The 20,808-nt window shown below is 33.1% G+C and overlaps 2 protein-coding genes and 1 long non-coding RNA gene across 10 annotated transcripts; 1 reads left to right on the plus strand and 2 right to left on the minus strand.

Moving 5' to 3' along the window:
* Positions 1–1,885: 1,885 nt before the first annotated feature.
* Positions 1,886–4,079, minus strand: LOC108846623 (uncharacterized). Of its 6 annotated transcripts, none has more exons than XR_008943501.1 (8): positions 3,898–4,079; positions 3,586–3,681; positions 3,312–3,516; positions 3,173–3,232; positions 2,935–3,042; positions 2,631–2,848; positions 2,438–2,507; positions 1,886–2,205 (listed from the first exon to the last, which is right to left on the minus strand). It is a non-coding gene; the product is annotated as an uncharacterized LOC108846623 (long non-coding RNA). The 6 variants fall into 6 exon arrangements; XR_008943500.1 differs by having other exon boundaries at positions 3,118–3,232; XR_008943498.1 differs by having other exon boundaries at positions 2,925–3,042; positions 3,118–3,232.
* Positions 4,080–11,978: 7,899 nt separating this feature from the next.
* LOC108847342 (uncharacterized) lies at positions 11,979–14,290 on the plus strand. 2 transcript variants are annotated; one of them, XM_018620559.2, is made up of 7 exons: positions 11,983–12,415; positions 12,696–13,180; positions 13,256–13,378; positions 13,462–13,603; positions 13,690–13,892; positions 13,976–14,012; positions 14,083–14,290. In XM_018620559.2, exons 1-7 carry the CDS (start codon positions 12,094–12,096, stop codon positions 14,199–14,201), a joined length of 1,431 nt encoding a protein of 476 aa, XP_018476061.1. In that variant the 5' UTR covers positions 11,983–12,093; the 3' UTR covers positions 14,202–14,290. The 2 variants fall into 2 exon arrangements, 1 of the variants encoding a protein (XP_018476061.1); XR_001948947.2 differs by lacking the exon at positions 14,083–14,290 and having other exon boundaries at positions 11,979–12,415; positions 13,697–13,892.
* On the minus strand, positions 14,229–19,577 carry LOC108847341 (clathrin interactor EPSIN 2). Of its 2 annotated transcripts, XM_018620558.2 has the most exons (15): positions 19,563–19,577; positions 19,308–19,463; positions 18,843–18,934; positions 18,712–18,763; positions 18,439–18,518; positions 18,265–18,343; positions 18,089–18,172; positions 17,840–17,985; positions 17,321–17,632; positions 17,082–17,123; positions 16,889–16,987; positions 16,602–16,816; positions 16,197–16,405; positions 15,197–16,097; positions 14,229–15,105 (listed from the first exon to the last, which is right to left on the minus strand). In XM_018620558.2, exons 3-15 carry the CDS (start codon positions 18,875–18,877, stop codon positions 14,546–14,548), a joined length of 2,814 nt encoding a protein of 937 aa, XP_018476060.1. In that variant the 5' UTR covers positions 18,878–18,934; positions 19,308–19,463; positions 19,563–19,577; the 3' UTR covers positions 14,229–14,545. The 2 variants fall into 2 exon arrangements, with proteins under 2 accessions (XP_018476060.1, XP_018476059.1); XM_018620557.2 differs by lacking the exon at positions 19,563–19,577 and having other exon boundaries at positions 19,308–19,516.
* Between the last annotated feature and the right edge of the window lie 1,231 nt (positions 19,578–20,808).

Below are 20,808 nucleotides of genomic sequence, written 5' to 3' on the forward strand. Positions count from 1 at the left end.
ATTTTGCAACTGTAGCACAAAAAATGATGCAACTCTATAGAAAAAAATATTTTGGATCCTAACTTATATCTAACTTGTTTAAATTTCATATATTTTTATCTATTCTACTAAAACAAACAAAAAGTTTAATATTCAATTTCTGATTTTTCATTTTTCAAAAATTTTGTTTGAGTGGTCTAACTAATAATCTTTGCAGAAATATTATGAATAAATAGAAAAAGAATAAATATGAATAAAATTTTAGAAATGGTAATGAATAAATAAATAGAAAAATAGATATGAATAAACTTGTAGAAATGATAAGGAATATTTATTCTTTATCAAATTTAACGAGAAACTTTACAATAAAAATAAAAATAAATGGAAATGAACAGGTCGAACAAATAAATCGAATCTGATCCGATAAAATTGAATCTGAACCGATCAGAATCTGCCATGAATATCGAATGCATTTGTTTTATACTCCCTCTGTTTTTTAAAGATACATATTCTAGACTTTTCACATATATTAAGAAATCACATTAAAAATGCATTGATTTTTGTGAATAACAATTTTCCATAATCTTTAACCAATAAAAATCCAATAAACACAATTAATTTTCTTGAAGTTAACAGATTTTCATTAAATAATACATTGAAAAAGTAAAAAATGTATCTTTTTAAAACAATTTTTTTTCCTAGAACATGGATCTTTAAAAAAACAGAGGGAGTAGTATTTTGGTTATGAATTTTATCTGAACGGAATCCAAACCTAAATAGATATAAATTCGAAAAGTTCAGAATCCTAAAAAAAACTTGTACCAAACATGATCTTAATTCTTAATATGTATCCAAAATACACCAAGATATTATCGCTTTTTGTCATCATCATATACATATTCATATTGACTCTGTAAACCAGTCCGGTAATTCATCATCCATGTGAACTATAAATAATGATCGTGTTCTCACACTGCATGCTAGACGCACTAAGAAATTATTGAATATCTAAATAATTATCTACTACGTAAATAATTAACTCAAATACCTATATATATATATTGGTATTTTGTTAATATTATAATTCTTATATTTTGACAATTGCATTTGAAATTCAGTTATGAATAAGTTTACTTCTCAAGTTTAAACAATGTTTTTCAAAAAGTTGAAACAGTGTTTCTTAGGTTTATAGAGTGTCTAGTTTTTAAATAACTAGAGTCGGCCTGGGCTACGCCCGGGTTTTTTGTTTAAATTTTAGTTTTTATCATATATTCATATGTTTATTTTTGAAATATAAATATTATAATCTAGTATAAAAATATAAGTAGTTACACAATAATAAAATTATTGTCAACTATTTCTTTTTTACTGTTTTATGAATTAAAAAAAAATATCCAAATTTCTGATATTTTTGTTATTGGGAAAATTATATATAAGATGATGACCAAAATAAAAAAAAATTGATTAAATTTTAGTTATACATTTATTTAGTTGGACTGTAGAAATGTTTCATTTCACTTTTTTTTTAATTTTGTTTTCAATTATTCTTTTAGTAATTTAATTGACTCTCCCCTTCAAATCTACAATCCTTTTGAAATATATATTTTTTCTTTAAACTTTTTAAAAGTTGCAAAAACCCGACCCGGCCCGAACTCGAACTAAACCCGCCCAAAAAATATCCTAGACCAGAAAACCCAAAAAAAAATCCGGTATCATTAGGGTAAACCTGCGAAAAATCTTAATATTTTAGGGGTGACCCTATGACCATTTTTTCAAGATTTGTGTTAGACCTTTATAGTTCTAAACTAAATTTATATGTTTATAAAAAAGTAAATTAATATTTGTTGAACATTTAATTTTTATCATGTTTTGTATACAATTTGATTAATTTTCAATTTGCAAATTTATTGTCTACAAAAAGTAACAAATAAAATTTTCAACATTTATAATTTTCAATTTACAGAATTATTTTCTTCAGAAAAGTAACAATTATGCACAAATCCACTAACGATTGCTAACAAAACCAACCAATGATCTATATAGCAGAAAGATAAAACCCACTAACGTTGACTTTTCTTTTGCAAATTCAAACTTGTTGCACGACAGTAGCCACGAACACTCAGAACGTTCTTGTGCCGGGAAAGAATCTCGACTTCAACGGCGAAGTCTATCTCTTCTCTGTTGCTCCATGCCTTGAGTGTCTCGACTGTTTCCACTTTCTTTTACCTACGTAACCGTGACATCAAACCAAAATTAACCTCAGTTTTGTCCAAAAACAAACCTTTTTCAGAATACTTCATCAACAAATCAAGAAACAACAAATAGAGCCATTTCTGATAGTCATCACTTTCAACAATCAGTGAAGTTTATTCAAAACAGAGTATCTGTTTGTTTTTTTTCTAGAAACTTTCAACAAAAAGAACATGATACAAAGAATATTAGACATGATACAAAGTACCTGTTATTTATTTGGCTAGGGACTTAGTAAGTTTCGCTGCAAAAACTTGAGAAGCCATGTATGTCCATAGCTGTACATCACTAAATCATAAGCATTACATTTACTATAATCATGGGAACAAAAAAAAACATGAATCTAAGTAACAGTTGAGACATTAATATACACTTGGGAAAGAGAAACAACTCTTACACACCTTCCCAGAAGTGAACACATCTGATGATGAGATTCCGTGACAAACTAAGGATCATTGTGATGTTTTAACCCACATGTATCTGTTTTGATTCCGTCGCCACCGCATTTTGCTCCTTTCTTCGTGCTGCTCGCGGTCTCGCCAGATTCCTTATCACCAATTCCTTATGTTCCTTCATGACTGTAGTTCTCATTAGTATGTTCCAGATTCGTTAGGTTGACCTGCAAAAAGAGCCATGCTGACTTCGAGATACGAAAGAAAAATGGAGACATTTGAGCGACATCTCTAGCTCAAAACCTCAACACACCACAACCGCAACACTGAGCTCGCAAAATTTAGGCAAATGGAGAGATTTTTCAAGTAGCGAATGCGGCAAGAGAACAGTGTTGTAAGACTATATAGAAGCAGTAGAAACCTGAGATAAAAAAAAAAGGTTTATTTTGAGGAAGGCCTCCAGTTTCAGAGTAATTAGTAAATTCTCGAAAAGTACCAGAGGAGAACATAAAATCCAAGTTTAGACTCCTGTCTTTAGAATGTCTACTTACGCATATGACTTCTTCATCTTTCTTGAGTGTGAAAGTCCTAGTGGATGCTCTGGTGTACCTCTGTGATTAATGCAAGGTAGCGAATCACATCAAACACAAATCTAAGTTAATCAAAAAAGCAAAAAGAGCAATGACTTACCAATATCAAAGACACATTAATATCCTTGGATGAAACCCAAAACTTTATCATCATAATGATGAGTTCAATTGAAAATACATCCTTATTTATAGGAGAAGATTTCTTCGGTAACCATGGAGGAGGGGGTATTGAATGCGTCCTAGTGCAAACCAATCGTTCTTCTTGGCTGAGATGTTATGAAGCCGAATTGCAGAGGAGGTGTAATCTACATATTAAGCACATAACATAATGTTCAAATGATTAATCCCATTGTTCTTCAAATCGGCGGAGATACCTTCGAGTCAAGAAGAAGCATCTGGGCGAGCCTCTTCGCACATTCTTGGCTTCCCAGAATCTGAGCAGACATACTTCGACGATGGTCTATAACAACCTGATTTCAAATCGATCAGAAGGATAGACGAGTTAGCTATTCTGCCGAAAGATTTTTTTTGGTTTGTAAAGAAACCTTTTAAATAAATGGAGATTCACTGACTGAAGAGAATAATGATGCATTGAATGAGAATCATGATAGGAATGGGATAAAGGAGTTAATATCGCCGTTATTGACAACGTTTGAATGCATCCATAACGTTTCAATTTCCCTTACCCGGTGTTAAAACACCAATGACAAACTGCTCATGAGATTCTCCGTAAATAGTCGTCTCTCATCACCATCCAAAAACTCCATGGACAGTTTATCAAAGCAGAGAATGAAGAACACTATGAACTCTAGATATCAAAGATGAAAAATGTTGAAGACGAAGAGGGTTGCTATCGAGTTTATGTCATTGGTTTGATCAATAAACACAACAAATTTCAAAAGTCCATCTATCTTATTAAAGGTGAAGTATAAATTCGGTGCGTTTGGATACTTGGATAAGATTAATAAAAAAATTTGGTGTGTTTGGTTATAGCTATAAAAAATGGAGTGTTTGGAAACTTGAATAGTAGTATCTATTAATTGTGTTTCCATATTTCACTTAGTTTAACAATTTAATTAATTATATTACCTTAATAATAAATTACATCATTAATTATATTACCATAATAATAATAGTGCATATTTTTATTTATTAGTTAATCAATATTAACTTTGTGCCAATTATAAAATCAAAAATGCTAAATAATTAGGTTTTACATATGATTAAACATTTGGTTTATTTTATTTTACTAAAATATTTTTATTTTAGTTACAATCGGTGGAAAATTACGTACCCAAAAACATAGTTCAAAAATATGTTTTGTGAATAAAATAATAACTTAAATCAAAATACTTAAAATGTCCTACATTTATTGTCACTTAATTTTCCACTCCATATAATTATTTTACTTGATAAAAAAACTCTTTCTATTTCACTTAATTTAGCAAAACACATAAAACAGTTTTTTATTAATTTATATAATCATTTAGACATGAACATTATCTGTCTATTTAGATACATGTTGTTTTTTTCGGGTATCCTTTTTTTTTGGTAACCAAGTCCCGCTTGAATATTATAAACTTATGTGTGGGTTTTGAGTTGGATCATTCTAGATCTGGATAAATTCGGTTCTGATGTATAGGAACCTAAAAATATCTAAATAACCAATGTATCTAAAACGGGTTCGGATATTTGTAACAAAAATAACCATATAACCTGATTCGGTCCAGATCTTTTGAGTATCGTTAGTTACCAGATCTTTTGAATATCGATGTATAAAAATATATTTCACGGGCCAATTTAACAAAATATTAATTGGTTCAGTTGAAATAAATATATTTTAAAAAATTATATGAACTGAAAAAATCACTATAAGAGTACTTACATTTGGATTCAAATCATTTTTTTAATAACAAACTACACAAATATGTTGATTTGTATACAAATTTAAATTACAATGTAAATATTTAATTGAACACAATTAATACAGAAATATGTCACATTGTTTAAACAAAATATCAAAGTAAACAGTTGCGTTCTAAAATCATTTATTTTAACAACAAGCCAAATAAATATGTTGATTGGAGAAAGAATAAAATAAAGCCAGATAAATACATAGTTTACCAGAGACACTCTATATGTCAAATTTATTATAAAGAAATTTTTACTAGATAAATACATTCAATAATTACAAACAAATAATATATTTCATAAAAGTAAAAAATAATATCCGCGCTTCGATATGTTGATTGGAGAGGGAATAAAACAAAGTCAGAGAAACACATAGTTTACCAGAGACACTATGTGTGTCAAATTTATTATAAAGAAAATTTTACTAAAATAAATATGTTCAATAATTACAAACAAATAATATATTTTATAAAAGTAAAAAATAATACCCGCGCTTTCGAAGCGCGGGTCAAAATCTAGTTTAGTTTATTAGTCAGGTCCAAAAATCACAGCTTAACGTGAGAAGAAAAATGAAATACACGTTTCACGCTAAAGCGAAATGAATTACTGACGTGGCTTCTTGAGAATGAGAGAGTGGTCTTCTTTATAGTACTAGCTGGCCGGCCCGCACCCTGTGCGGACATTGTACAGATTCAAATTATATAGTAGAGTTGGATCTGCGGATCGACCCACCCCGTCCGTCCCGCCAACCCGCGGGTCACCTAGTTTTTTGACTCATAATTTCGATCCGCATGACCCGCAATGAAAGATTCAAAATACCTGCACCTGCCCCGCCCAAATTTGCAGGTAATTCGCGGGATCCGCGGGTTAAATATTACGGAATATTTTGTATCTATTTAAGAGAGAGAAAGAGAGAGAGAGAGATTTAGTGTTTAACCCGCGGGTCCCGCGAGTTAAACACTAAATCTCTCTCTCTCTCTCTCTCTCTCTCTCTCTCTCTCTCTCTCTCTCTCTCTCTCTCTCTCTCATCGTAAACCTTTTTTTAAAAAAAATATAAAAATGTAAACATTCTTTTAATTCACCGATTATTTTTTTAACTACCACAATTTTGATTTATATAGGAATGTTTCCTAGTTTAATATTTTATCATGAATTTTTCTTGGGTGAAGTACCAACTAATCATAGTTTGCCAAATAATATACAACATTTTTTAAAGATAATAAATAAAAAATAATAATTTGTGTTAAGTTTTTAAAATAAATGAAAATATTATTAGCTGCCAAAACATGAATTTTTTTAACAATTTTAAAACCGTCACAAAAGAGTAAATCATAAACACTAAACAATATACCCTAAACCCTTGGACAAATCTTAAACCCTTGGGTAAAAATCCAAACACTAAACTCTAAAATCTTGGATATACCCTAAACCCTTGGATAAATCCTAAACACTAAACCGTAAACCCTTGGATATACCCAAAACACTAAATATCTCTCTCTCTCTCTCTATCTCTCTCTCTCTCTCAAATTTGTGTTACTTTCCTATTTGTAATTTGTTAATTTTTTTATTAATAACTTACCTTATTTTCATTGTGTATTATTTACGCAACTTGGTATCATATTTATTGCTTTGTTTAAATAATTTACCTTTAGTTAATTTGGTTTTAAATTTTAATAACTTACCTTATATTAAATACGGATTGCTTTGGCAAGTTGATATCATATTTACTGCAGATCAATTTATGATAATATAATAGGTATCTTAATGTTCTAAGATCACCTTTCCTAGAAATCAAACAGATAAATGTTGTAATAACATGTCAAACAGATGAATGTTGTAATTCTTGGGTGAATTACCAGCTAATCATAGTTTACCAATTAATGTACATCTTCTTTTAAAGATAATAAATAAAATAATAATAATTTGTGTTAAGTTTTTCAAATAAATGAAAAATATTAGTAGCTGCGAAAATAAGAATTTTTTTTAACAATTTTAAAATCGTCACAAAAAAGTAAATCATAAACAATAAACACTATACCCTAAACCCTTGGACAAAGCTTAAACCCTTGGACAAAACTTAAACCCTTGGGTAAAAAACCAAAAACACTAAACCCTAAATTCTTGGATATACCCTAAACCCTTGGATAAATCCTAAACACTAAACTGTAAATCCTTGGGTATACCCAAAATACTAAATCTCCCTCTCTCTCTCCCCCTCATCGTAAACCTTTTTTTTTGAAAAATACAAAAATGTAAATATTATTTTAACAGTAATTTGAATCCCAAGAGTATTTACTTCACGATTTTAAATGTAATTTACCATGTTTGTAAATTGTTAACTTTTTATTAATAACTTACCTTATTTTCAATGTGGATTACTTGCGCAACTTGGTATCATATTTATTACTGTGTTTAAATATGATTGCACGACAAGTTAGTATCAAATAATATATTCATACAATTTATTACATTCTTTTTATTGCTATATAGATGTTTTGAATTTAATGCGTTAACATAATTCATTCTTATTTATTACCAATCAATCTTGTGAATTAAATATGACGAATATATGTTACGTGATGTTGTAATCATCATTAATTGGTAATCATTAATGTTATAAATATGGACATATTTTTCATTCAAGGCAAATTGTGATAACTAAATAATAAACAAGTAATAATATAATTGTTAAATGATGATAATAATAATTATAAAAATGACCTTATTATATATTGAGATCTGAAAACAAAAAATAATCCAATAAAAAAATATAACTAAAAAACAATAACGAATACATTGACTAAATAATAACATGTCATTAGAACGAAAATTAGATAATTTCATCTCTTCTAACAGATTATTACTAAAATATGGGCGTTATTACAATGCAATTATTTTAAAAATTATCATGAGCACAAGAAAAAAAAAGACTAAATGTGTTTTTCTTTGAAATAAATAATAATGAATAACGCGGATAGTGACAAAAACCATTGCAACATAAGTAAGTTTTCAATAATCAAAAAAATCCCAAGCTACATATGATAAATCAAATCCATTTTTATCATTGTAAGAATGCGGAAGTAAGACAAAGCCATAACGATAGGAAATAAATGTTTTTAAAAATCTTCAAGAGAGTGTTGATCCTCAAGGCTACTGTCATGATCTTTTTGGCTTTTTCTTTTAGACAAGGGAGTTCCTGAAAAATCTAGAACCAGAGAAAATATCACCTGAGGACTGTAACATCAGGACCTGCAAAAAAAAGAGTTCATCTCATTAGTATGCTATTGTAACTCTAAAATGTAAGCAAACACTAAAGTGTAATACATGTTTAGGAGGCAAAGCATGAAATATTAATTTTTCATAATAAACATTTAAATTGAATAAATAAAGTAAATAAATGTACAGTATCATAAGCTGATTTGAATTAAATATTAGTCCTTTTGTGCAAGTTAGATTTATTTAAAATAAAGCAACAAGATTAAAAACGACTTTGAAAATTTATAAAGATTTAAAAGTCCACTTAATGTGATACCACATTGCGCAAAAATAAATAAAGTTATTAAATATACAATATCATAAAATGATTTCAATTAAATATTAGTCTTTTTCCGCAAGTTATATTTATTTAAAAAAAGGCAACAAGATTAAAAACGACTTTGAAAATTTAGAAAGATTTAAAAGTCGAATTAATGTGATACCCTATTGTGCAAGAATAACAGATTCTCAATAAATATCAATAAATGTGATTAAAACTTTCGCAAGAATTATTCAAATAAATAACGTAAATTACATTTATAATAGATTCATAAGAGATCATATTAATTGCGCTTGAAAATAATTAATAATCAATGCATGTTCTATCAAAAATGTGTAGATATGTGTTCGAGACTTTCCCTTACTCCGTTTAGTTTTGTTTTAGTATAAAGTGAAATCGAGAAGAAGAAAGAGAAAGAGATGAGAGAAAGAGATGGCGTAGGATAGGTTTTTAGAAAAAGAAAAAATTTAAAAAATAAATCAGCCAATCAATTTATAATATAGTTGACATAGAACTATATAGTTTATGATGACAAAAAGAACTATATAGTTTATATATATGAATTTATAAGATATACATTTTATAATATGATAAATTGTATAAAATCATATTTGAGTACAAAGTTGATAATATGTATAAAAAGTTATACTAACTTTTATAATAAAATATTGATTAAAGATTTTGTTCTTTAATGTATAAGCAAATAATTATTTGAAAAACATAAAGAATGTAACAAAGCATGAAACTTACATTGTAGTTTACGTGTTTTGGATGATATGATCATTTAAGTACATATGGATCCACATGAGGAAAAAAACCAATATAAAAATACATATTAAAGCATTATTCTCCTTCTAAGCTCTAACAAACAATCATTTCTAACATATTAAAAAAGTAAGAATTAGAATTCAAATAAATCTACGATTAATCAAATCATATAGAGAGATAAAAAAATTTACCTGCATCGTGGTGAAATCGTTACAATAGGGCATCTGCATATAAACCAAAAGAAAAGTCAGCTCTGATGAAATATGTATATATAAAAGCTTAATGATGTAAAACAACAAAAACAATATGAAAATAAAAAGTTGAGAATAAAAAGTCAGTGGCTTCGTTTCTTCTACTGTGAATATCTTATATATAGTAAATGGTCGACATTTATTAATATTCTTGCGCAAGTTATGATTAATGAGATTAGAAATTATTGTAATTCTTGCGCAAGTTATGATTAATGAGAGCAATTAATGTAATATTCCGATTAGCAAGTTATGATTAATGAGAGCAATTGGTTAATGAGATTAACAATTAATGTAACTTTCCGATTAGTAGCTTGATTAGAAAAATAAATCAAAAAAGAAATTACAAAAAATCAGGAGAATCAGCCCAAAGAATCGCTTGGTTGATGAGGTTATTACATTCATGAAATTGGTTGATGAGCTATTACAAAAAATAACCAATAAAACCAATAAATCAAAAAAGAAACTACAAAAAATCAACAAAAAAGAAATTACATTCATGAGGTTCCAACAATGAATTGTGACGAAACGTCAATGATGGTGTTTATTGTAATTCTGCATATAAGAAAACAAAGAAAAATATATTATAAAATACATATAGATTCAATCCCAAAACTTAGACTCAAATCCAAGGCTTCAGCTCTGCAAGATCAGTTTCATCAAATTTAGTGACATTGATTATAACAAAAAGATTTGAAGATGTATACAATCCCGAAACAAAAACAAAATTGTATAGTTGATAGAACAAATCCGATGAGATGCATCATGAATGGATGGAGGAAGTTTTGTGGTCTTTTTGGTGACAAAAAAAACTTTTTCGTCTCAAAGATTGATAGAGAGACAATGTGGAGAGCAAGAGAATAAAATAATTGGAGAAGAAAAGTCTCGAATAAATTACCAGTAACGATGTTCGTCTATGAGCTAAGTATTGATTATCATCCCTTGGATCATAAACCTGCTCAGGATCACAAAATATAATTTAAATTAGAACGATCAAAAACATTAAAAAAACTTAAACAATAGATGCGTGAGACTAAAGAATGGTTGTGTTGCTTGAACTCGACATTGAACTCTATATATATAAAGTGATGGTGAAAAGTATTAATGACGCCAAGAATATTACTTGCTAAATTTGTGAAAGTAATTGGTTATAATAAGGTATGTAAATTAAATTACGTTTGATTAAAGGAAACATATTAAATTTGTAGTGTTAAAAACGATTATGCATATTATATGATGCGAGACTTGCGCAAGTAATCAGTATAAAGTATAAATAAGGTATGTTAATAATAATAAGTTTCCTAATTAGATATAAAACGTATTATGTCATTAAGACATTTAATGATTAGTCGACATTTATTAAAATTCTTCTGCAAGCTATGATTAATGGTCGACATTGATTACGATTCTTGCGCAAGAAATAATTAGTGCGTTTGACAATTAATGTCACTTTCCAATTAAAAGGTCGATGAAAAAAATAAATCAAAAAGAATAATTAGAAAAATTCGAGCAATAGAAACGCGAGAATTTTCGTGAGAAGGATTCTGTGAGTGCCACGTGGCATTTGTACTTCTCTTTTAATATATAGGAGGATTAGATTTGTTTGCGTTTTATTATGTATGATTTTCGTTCATACAAGATTTTGATTTGTCATGCTATATTTTGTTACGTATAGTTCAAAAAAAAGTTTTGTATGGTTGATAGCCAAGTCTCCCAAGATCTTATTTGAAAGAAAACAATATGGTTTAAAAAATCCACCTGAGTAAATTTATCAAAATTATTATAAATATATTGAGTTTAATTAATTATAAATCAATATTTTAGAACTGATAATCCGATTAATATCTAAACCGAAACTATTTAGGGTACAATCAATCTTGGATATGTAACTAAATGCGAACAGAATTTGACTAAATCCGAAACCAAATCTAATCTGAACTTTTAGAATATCTAAATATGGAACTAAAATTTATGAATCCGAAAATTTAAAACCCGAATAAATTCGAACAAAATTTGATTGGGACCCTGATTGTCCAACCCTAATGAACAATTATTCTATATAAATAGTAAACTTCTGTAGGTATACTAGAAAATGTAGTGTTTTTATTTATTCATTTGGTCACCAGTTAGACTTCGTATTTTTTCAAAAAAACGTCGTTCATGTATTTTTAGGAATTTTTGATATTTTGGATATACCGTCCTACAAAATCTGTTTAGGTAATATTTATGGATCAAGATTCAGGTTTTTTCGGTTTGGATCTCGGTTCGATAACCCTGCTTCAGTACAGAGCTAAGCTAAACCGGAGTGAGTGGAAAACTCTCTCTTTCAGTTTATCCAATCTCGGTTCGGTTTGTTGTCCAACAACTCTTCCTTCTTCTTCAATCAATTTTGTTTTCCGAATCAAAGTGAATCCTTTTCAATGGCGTCACTAAGCTTTTACACCTCTTCCCCTCCTCGAATTCTCCACCAACAATCTAAACCCATCCTCTTCCCTCCAGACTTCACACCCTCCATCAGACATATATATACAAAACCCATCTCTGTCTCAAGGCGATCACATGGCGCCATTAACGCCACCGCAGCAGCTTCCGACCCCTCTGGAAACTCAAACCCATCTTCTCCGGCGAAGAAGCTAAGAGAGATTATGCAGTCCCCTGGTGTCCTTCAAGGTCCTTGCTGCTTCGATGCTCTTAGTGCCAAACTCGTCGAGCGAACTGGGTTTCCTTACTGTATCGCCACTGGTAATTGATAAATCTAATAAACCAACTCCTCTTGATCTTAAAGTTGAAGACTTTACAGTTTTCTTTAGCTTAAAATTTAAGAAAGATGTTTGCTTTTTTGATCTTTATGTATATATGTTGCTTTTGCTGATTACTTTCTACGCAAGTTAGGGTTCTCAGTTTCAGCACTGGTTATTGTCTCGTCCATTTAAAGTTGAAGACTTTACAGTTCTTTAGGTTAAAACTCTAAGAAAGATGTTTGCTTTTATGTATTGCTGATTCATCTTTCTATGCAAGTTAGGGTTCTCTATTTCGGCGGCTCGGATTGGTTTACCTGATAAAGGACTCATTTCTTACGGAGAAATGGTTGACCAAGGTCAACAGATCACTCAGTCTGTATCCATTCCGGTGATTGGAGACGGTGGCAACGGGTTTGGTAACGCCATGAATGTTAAGAGAACAGTCAAGGGGTATATCAGAGCTGGCTTTGCTGGAATCATCATCAACGATCAGGTTTCTTGTAGTGGCGGCGGCGAGAGAAGAGTGGTTTCTAGAGAGGAGGCAGTGATGCGTGTTAAAGCTGCGGTTGATGCGCGGAGGGAGTGTGGATCAGACATTGTCATTGTAGCGCAAACTGATTCTAGAGAAGCGGTGTCTCTGGAGGAATCGTTTAGTAGGGCGAGAGCTTTTACAGATGCTGGAGCAGATGTTCTCTCCGTGGGGTCTCTTTTATCTAGAGAAGAGATGAAATCGTTCTGCAATGTCTATCCACTAGTTCCTAAACTGGTAACTTCACTTTTGCGCCTTGGATTACTCTCTAATCTTGATATGAAGTTACATATTTTTGTGCTGTTTATGTAGGCTAATATGCTTGAAAGTGGTGGGAATATTCCGATGCTGAACCCGCTTGAGATAGAAGAGATTGGATATAAGCTAGTTGCATATCCACTTTCCTTAATTGGGGTATCAATTCGAGCAATGCAGGTGAGTGAGTGAGTGAGTGACAGTATTTTTGTCAATAAATGTGTCTTTGGCCAAGAGACTTATAGCATGTAGAAGTATTGTAGGACGCTCTATTGGCGATTAAGGGTGGTAGGATTCCTCCACCTGGAAGCATGCCGTCTTTGGAAGAAATTGAAGAGATTCTTGGCTATGACACTTACCGTGAGGAAGAGAAGCGGTATGCTACATCCTCTTCATCAGACAGAGGTGAGAAACAGGGAGGGTTATCTATCATCTTTGTGGAAAATATCAGTCAAGGGTAACTATATCGTTTTATTAAAACCATTTGTAAGGATCCAGCAGTAGTAGCGTATATGGTAGCCAACGAGTGGCGCAAGATGAGTCAGAACAGAGAGTGGGTCCGGTTGTTGAAGTCATGATACCTGAGGTGGTTTCTAATGAATCAAGAAACCCCTTTTCAAGAATCTGGTCAAGGTCTCTGAGGATCAAGATCATTGGACGTGATGGGATTGAGAAACTCGACGTCAGAATCCCGGTACGTCTTGTTACTTTCTGCGAATGTATGTTCTGTCTGAACTGATTGATTGTAAGCAAATCGTGTCCTTATTGTTGGTGCAGGCTGGATTCTTGGAAGGTGTCACCAACATTGTTCCAGGTAAACCGACTCTTATTCGTTGTTCTGCTTGTTCAGTTTCAGTTACTGACGGGCCTGAGGCTTTTTGTAGCTTTAGGAGGCGTGAACCTGAAGCAATTAATGGACGATGCAGCAGATGAAGTCGGAGGGAAACTTCTGCTAGACTTTAAAGACACTGCTGGCGATAGAATCCAAGTCTTTTTGGAATGATAACAAAGTAAATAGAGTCAAGTAACATGTAAAAAAGAGAGAACATATCTTATTTGTTCCGTGTATGAAAAATGTTTACACATTCAATACGTGAAATCCTCAAAAATAGAATCTGTGTAATATATATCAATTTATACCCGATATAGCAAAGGTAAAGAAGACTGTAGAAAATCCTGATGCTGGCATGATTAATGTAACCTGAGTACTTCCGTGAAGCGGCTGACCAATCCCACTATTTTATCGCCTGATATTACATGTCCCAGGTAAAAATGCAAAGAAGCACAGAGAGGTATGGAACCAGAGTGTTCTGTTCTTGATTTTACAAGTGGATAGTCGGCTTGATCTTACCTGTATCCACCACCATAGGATTGTTGAGGGTTATAACCGCCTTGACCCATCATTGGATTATAGTTGTTGTTGTTTCCTGGCATGTTCGGACCAGGGACCATTCCTTGGTTTTGTGGTTGCATCGGATAACCTTGGCCATATCCTCCTCCCATGTTCATGCCTGGTCCCATTCCCATACCCAGAGGTTGGTTTTGGTTCATGCCTGGTCCCATTCCCATACCCATAGGTTGGTTTTGGTTCATGCCTGGTCCCATTCCCATACCCATTGGTTGATTTGGGTTCATGCCTGGTCCCATTCCCATACCCATGTGTTGGTTTTGGTTCATACCCCCATATCCACCAGCACCCATGGGCATGCCAGAGCCTACCATTGGATTTGGAGGAGGTCTCATAGCAGTTGCACCGGCACGCCCTAAGCCAGTGCCTGATCCCATTGCTTTACCCATGTTGATAGTCGATGTTGCTGGTGGTGCGTTTGTCGGTTTCTCAAACCGTTTCTCTCTCCTGTTGATCGCATCAAAGTCAACTCCTATGTCTGACAATGGATTTGTTTTAGCTGCATATAAGTAGAAAAGGATGTTAGAAAATATTGCTTAAAACCGGGTTTCTTTTTCCTTTCATTTTACATGTTGTGAATTCTATCTTACGTCCAGATATGTTGAAGTTAACAAGCCCCCTGCTCAATGTGTCTGCCCAGACTGATGATTTTGGCTCGAACTTTTTCTGAGGCGGAGGAACGATCTCAATCGCTCCTGTTATAGGTGTTAGATCTGAATGGGATGGCGATGATGCCACTGAGCTTGTTGGTCCAGCTTGTGTAAACATGTCTCCCATGAAATTGTTGTTCCCTTGCAGAGTAACAGGCCCGGATTGAGTTCTTTGTGGAGCATGAGAAGGCGGCATTCCATGACCCTGGTGTGCCATGAACTGACCAGCTGGCCCACCGGGGGTAGAGTAAGGGGTCTGTGAGCTCGATGAAGTGGCAGCAACTCCAGGATTGTAACCGGCTGAGCCAGGCTGGTGCATGAAGCCTTCATTGTAAAACGGTGTGGCTCCCGTCATATTTTGCGAGGGAGGAACCATGTTATATGGTTGTCCAGTTTGTCCAAATGGAGTTTGTCCAGACATGTTTGGACCTGTAGATACTGGCTGAGGGTGATATCCCTCGTACATGTTGTTTCCACTGGGAGGAAACTCAGACGTTGGTATTGAAGCACTTGATTGTTGAGGGACTGAAACTTGAGGACCAGATGGTGGGAGAATGCCAGCAAGAATATCAAAATCATTCTCAGATGTGTCAAACTGCTCTTGAGGAAAACCTGGTGAGTTTGATGGTGGTTGCACATTCTCAACACCAGGTTCAGGATTAGCAACAGCGGAAAATGAATCCCCAAAGCCAAAGTTATGAGCTGTATCAGGATGTGAGACCTCCGAGGTGAAGGCTGGTGGTGTTGGCTGGAAAGAAGTACCAAAGCTTAGCTGCGGGTTTGAGTCGTCCGTAGAAGTGAAGGCTTTGAAAGGAGATTCACCAAATGGGTCATCAAATGGCTGTATAGTGGGGAATGATTTTAGTCAGTAATAATCAAAATGTTTCAAAGAAAAAGAAGGCCATCCCCGAGTTCAAGTGGTTAAGCCCTCAGTCAATACCTGAGTTGATGGCTGAGATGCAGAAAACGATGGAGCATTTGCTTGTCCATTGGTTTCAACAGAGGTAGACTCGGTCGGTACTACGGCCAAAGCATTTGATGAAAATACGTCTGCAAGGGAGTCAAGCAAGTCCATCTCAACACTGTCTGTAGAAGCCACTGTTGGAGGAGCTGAAACACCGTCCGCAGATGCATATGCTGGAGGGCCAGCTGGGAGAAACGAAGCACAAAGCTCACAGTCAGAACGAGCAGAGTGGTTTATGGATAACAATATAAAAACCAAACTAACAATGAAATTTTATCTCTATGGAGCAGAGGAGTTTGAAAAGCAAAGAAAAACTAAGGAAAATTCCAAAGATGTTACAAACTACGAACTACAGAATCGCAAACTTCGAGAACTCTGTACCTGAAAACGCACCGCGTGGATCAAACTCATCAAAAGCCTCAAATTTCTGAGAAGATTCATTGACAAAACCAGTAGATTTATTGTCTGTGTTGTTTCCAGCAGGAGGAGAAGCTACTTGTGGGGGAGGGGGAGAAGAATCTCCTGGAACAACAGTTTGTGGGGCAGGGGGAGAACCAGCTCCTGAAGCAGCAGCTTGTGGGGTCTCCCCACCATCCCTGGCATAAAAAGATTCATCAGAACCAATAAAACCAAGGTAGCTCTAATTCTGCACAGCAGAGAATTATCACCTTTCACTATATACCGGGCTCCTTGAGTCACTGACAGCTTCTTCATAACTAGGTGGAGCACCAATATTTTGTTCAGAAAACTTCCTCTGGAGCTGCCCTCTGTCATATAATCCCCAAAGAAGAAGTTATGACCTATTAGTTGACATAAGTCCACAGACTTAATACAATAAGAAAAAGGCCTAAACTTAGTTACCTTCCATCCTGAGAAGTGTCATCAGCTCGAGCACCACTACCCCTACACGATAAAGATGAATGTTTCATTGTACAAGTGGAACTAGGCTAAGAAGAGGCTCGAGACATGCTTTTTGACATCAATTACTGCTAGCTACTAATCAAAATCAAATATTTTGTCCAGTGTATATATTTAATCTCAATTTTTTTCGTCTTTTTAGATCAAGTCCAAAGGCAAGCTGAAACTTCAGATCAACATACCTTGATGAATGGCCATCATCCTCAAACGTCCGTTCCCTTTCTGAACTTCTACCTCGTGACCCATTTTGGTAGTTATCAACACTTCTGCTCCTTCCTCTGTAATCATCTTCCCTGTTACCATCTCTCCCATACCGGTCTTCAGAGTCCCTGGAGTGACGATCTCCATCACGGCTATTTCTATCATCATCCCTATAACCATATTCCCTTTCTCTTCCATAACTACTTCGCTCTTCATCCCGGGATCCGTAATCATATTTGTCCCCATATCCTCCAGAAGGCTTATACATTCCACCTGGTTCTGAGCTGCGATACCTGTTGTGTAGTTTAAGGTTATTATGTTCAGCTCCTGAAGCCTACTTTTAAACTACAAATTTTATAGACTACTAGGATGCATTATAACAGCTGTGACTTGTGAGGCCACTAGCAACCACAAATCAAACAAGTGTCCAGCGAGGCTAAAATAGAGAGGAAACTACAACAATTAAAGAAATAAAAGAATACAATTACAAGCAAGCTTACTTATCTCTGTTAGCTGAAGCCTTATCTCTGACCTCAGCTATTCTCTCTTTGTCATTAACCAACGCCACCAGACTCTGTGATTTCTTCCTAACATTGCTTCCTTGGTCTCTACCACCGGAATCAATATACTGGAAATCAGACAATGTCTGCCACATGGAAAATGGACATAATGTAAGATAGTCAACTGTCAAGATACAGCAAGAAAGGATTCTTTTGATGCTAATATATTGTACTCAGTGTGGTCATTACCGAAATTTGGTAAGCGCGCTCTCTAATCTCGTCTATAACACGTTCTGACCCATGGCCGACCATGTAGTCCAAAACTGTCAAAGCCTGAAGAGGAACACCAACAGGAAATCGTTTCATTCACTGGATACAGCAATACAAACAGGAAATAAGACAAGAAGAGATTTATTTTTCTTTACCTTATAGACATGTCGCCAGTTCTTTCCAGTGTCGCTGAGTCGTTTCCATAAGACCCCCATGATGAGCTGGTATTCATGGCTGCAAGAGAAGTAAACATTTGTGTTATTCCTGTGAAATATCATCGTTACAGAAAATTAAAAAAAAAAGAGGAGTAGGAAGGAGGTAGTAGTTACTGATTTCTTGAAGCTTGCGCAATATCAGCAAGAAGAGATCCATGAGGACCCCATGGCTCATTGCTAGTAGCATCTAGAACCTGAAGGAGAGGTCAGAAAAATTGGTAACCATATTAGCCAGACAAGGAGTGCTACCAAGTTAAGCTTCTCAATTTAATTTTCTTGAGCCTTTTAGCTAAACTCAACCAAAAGAAATCAGAAAACAGCACCTAAATCTCAGTTTCAGCAGAAGTTTCAAAGAAGAGAAGAAGCAGAGAGGTATCTCCTTTTTACCTTTTGTTCTATTCCAGGCACTTTGAGCACTTTCTTGTTAACCTCTCTCTTGCTACGATAAATAAACACAACATATGAGATCAATCAAGCATCGTCAATAAAATAAAAAAAAATCATTATAAAATACTCACAGGTCTCTGACAGTTTGACCGAAGACTTTCTTCATATTCGTACGAGTTAAACGCCCTCTACGAAGAACTTATATGATCACCTTTGCTGTCAACTGTTTCAAACAAAAGACATATATATATCACAATGCCATAGAAGATGAATAATATCACAATGAAATCTTTCTTCAGCAGAACTTGGCACTTATTAGACTCATAATTGAAGATAGATGAATTCAATAATAATCACAATCCGTAATCCAAGCAAACATGCATCAAATCAAATGATATTATAATGGAGGAAGGGGACACAAATCAATCCAGTTAAATAGATATGAACAGGATCGATTGCTTTCTTCGTCCAGATTCAACGCAACTGAAATCAATCAATTAGGTTATATTGACATTCAAAATGCAGCGTTACTTCCACACAAATCTATCTCCTAGAGAAGAATCACATAGATCTAATGAAACTCGAATATAAAGCACCTTCCGAAATGTACACTCGAGATGAAATCGGATGACAGAGAAGAGAGAAGAGGAGGAGGACGAAGAAGCAACGCCGATGTAGAGAGAGATTGAGCTTATGATCTCTCTCCCTCTCTCTCCCTCCCTCCTTGCTGCGTTTGAGATTCAATCAAAATCCTGTGAGAGGAAAAGAAAGAGCAGCCAGAAGGGGAAAAATCAATAGTAGATTAATAAATAAATAAACAAAATAATTTAAGACAGCGTAGCGCATCTAACACGCAGAATATTAAGGAGAGGCCTCCCCAAAATCACTCTTCTTCTTCATTTCGTTACCTATTTAATTGAAGGTAACATTAAAAACCAAAATTGAAGATAACATATGATTATTACATTGGTCTTACCACGTTCTATATTTGAATTTCATGTACAACAACTTAACACCAAAAGATATGCTATTTTCCGTATGAAATCATTACTTTTTTTTTAAGGCAAATGTTGGTTGCTTTATTTAAATTAACCGAAATAGAAATAATTAAGCGATATTTATATGTTTCAAATTAATATATTTTCAGCTATTTTTACATTTTAAAAGTAAACCAAAGTTTGATTATAAATTTATTATTTTATATAACTAATATTTTTATAACTTTAAATACCCATCTCAACAGTTATGGTTTTACTTTTACGTAAGGACATTCCTCACATCTTAAAATTAATTACTTTTGAAGTTTATAAATTATCAGTATTAGTTATATATGTAATTTTAATTTTTTTCTTTTTAAAATGATTTTAAATATCTATTTCTGAGGACAATCTAATCTATTAAATTAACTCTCATCTCGTTTTTAATATTACAAGTTTATCCGCTGACCTTTTAATCAATTGCAGTTCCTATATTTATACAAATACATTAATTAATACAATATAAATATTTAAAATAAAAAAATATGCACTTGTCTTACTTATAGAATATTATTTTTTCTATATACTATCAAATAAGTAGGAGACATGTCAATTTAATCATAAATGAAAATTACATTTAAAAACAATATTTCACATATCTATTTATGAGGAACTAATTATTTTCGTGGAAAGAAAAATGTTTGCTTATCAAATTGAACTTACACGATTTTTATTAATTATTTTAGCCCATGCTTGTTACTATTATATAATAATTACCGATTTAGATTATTTGTATGATTAGGTGGGTTTAGTACAATTTATTAATATAAATCCCCAAAATGTATGTAATTTTAAAATAATAAAGCAATTGACCTATTTTATATAATATAGTTTAAAATATAACATATTTCACAAAGTACTTATTTTAAGAAAAGTAGGTGTTTTACTCGCACATGCGAGCATAATCATTTTACTAATAGTTACTAATATATGTATTATAATTTAAATATCGTGATAATTTATTTTTTATATTCTTAACTGTTTTGGTTTTTTTTATTTTTATTTCGGTCTATGTATTCTTAACAAAAATGAATGGTATAAAACAATGAGATCCATAAGA

Source organism: Raphanus sativus, chromosome 3, assembly GCF_000801105.2.
Source record: "Raphanus sativus cultivar WK10039 chromosome 3, ASM80110v3, whole genome shotgun sequence".
NCBI lineage: Eukaryota > Viridiplantae > Streptophyta > Magnoliopsida > Brassicales > Brassicaceae > Raphanus > Raphanus sativus.